The following is an 828-nucleotide window of genomic DNA, read 5'->3' as shown; positions in this document are numbered from 1 at the left end:
GACAAGCCTGGGAACGCATATGTTTGTATGCATGTACGCATGTGTGTATGCATGTGTGTGTATGTATGTATGTATGTTTATATGCATGTGTATGCGTGTGTATGCATGTGTATGCATGTGCGATGAGGAATGGATGTCCCCTCCACACACCCCTAACACTCACCCCGCCCCACCTACCTTCCCGCCCATAAACACAAAAACACACACACATAGATACATACATACGCACAGTACCCCCCCTTCCTAGCCCCCCACCCTTGCAACTATACCCCATCACCTCTCCGTGTCTCCCCGTGCCTTCTTTCCCTTCCCCTCCAACCACCCAAATCATATCGCATACGGTTTCCCATCTCCTGTCCCCCACCCCAACCCCCAACCCCCAACACACACACACACACACAAACCCCTCCCAATCCCCCCCCAAACCCACAGACGTGCGCATGACCCACCGAGCTGCGCCGCCGTATTCCTGAGTACGATAGTTCGGTCCTTGGGCTGTTTCAAGATCTTAGTTTTATCCAGTACCTCCTTTTGAAGGTGTAGCCACTCCTGACTAAGCTCATCATTGAGTTTGGACGAGACAAGCGGCTCTAAAACCACCAACAACTCCCGGAGGCCAACCAACAGCTCCTGCGTCGTACCAACCGCCCAACAGACACAACGGTAAGGAGGATATGACGGAGAAAATTTGAGGGGAGGAGAGAGGGGGCGGGTTCCTGCTCAAGTGATGGAAATTATGCAACAGCAGTACAACGGTAAAGCTATCACAGTAATAGAGGCCTACCAATACCACCAATATGACACCACACCACACCACTCCACACCAGA

At 51.9% G+C, this 828-nt stretch overlaps 1 protein-coding gene across 1 annotated transcript in view; it reads right to left on the bottom strand.

Moving 5' to 3' along the window:
* VOLCADRAFT_99275 (uncharacterized protein) overlaps window positions 1–828 on the bottom strand; it is a gene marked incomplete at both ends in the record, with an annotated part of 13291 nt that overhangs the window by 6725 nt on the left and 5738 nt on the right. Inside the window, 2 exons of the mRNA XM_002958030.1 lie at window positions 164–177; window positions 450–630. Of these exons, the coding sequence (XP_002958076.1) occupies window positions 164–177; window positions 450–630 (195 nt within the window). The remainder of the gene's footprint in view (window positions 1–163; window positions 178–449; window positions 631–828) is intronic.

Source organism: Volvox carteri, assembly GCF_000143455.1.
Source record: "Volvox carteri f. nagariensis unplaced genomic scaffold VOLCAscaffold_85, whole genome shotgun sequence".
NCBI lineage: Eukaryota > Viridiplantae > Chlorophyta > Chlorophyceae > Chlamydomonadales > Volvocaceae > Volvox > Volvox carteri.
Note: the sequence above shows the minus strand (reverse complement) of the source record. Positions and strands in the feature narration are given on the sequence as shown.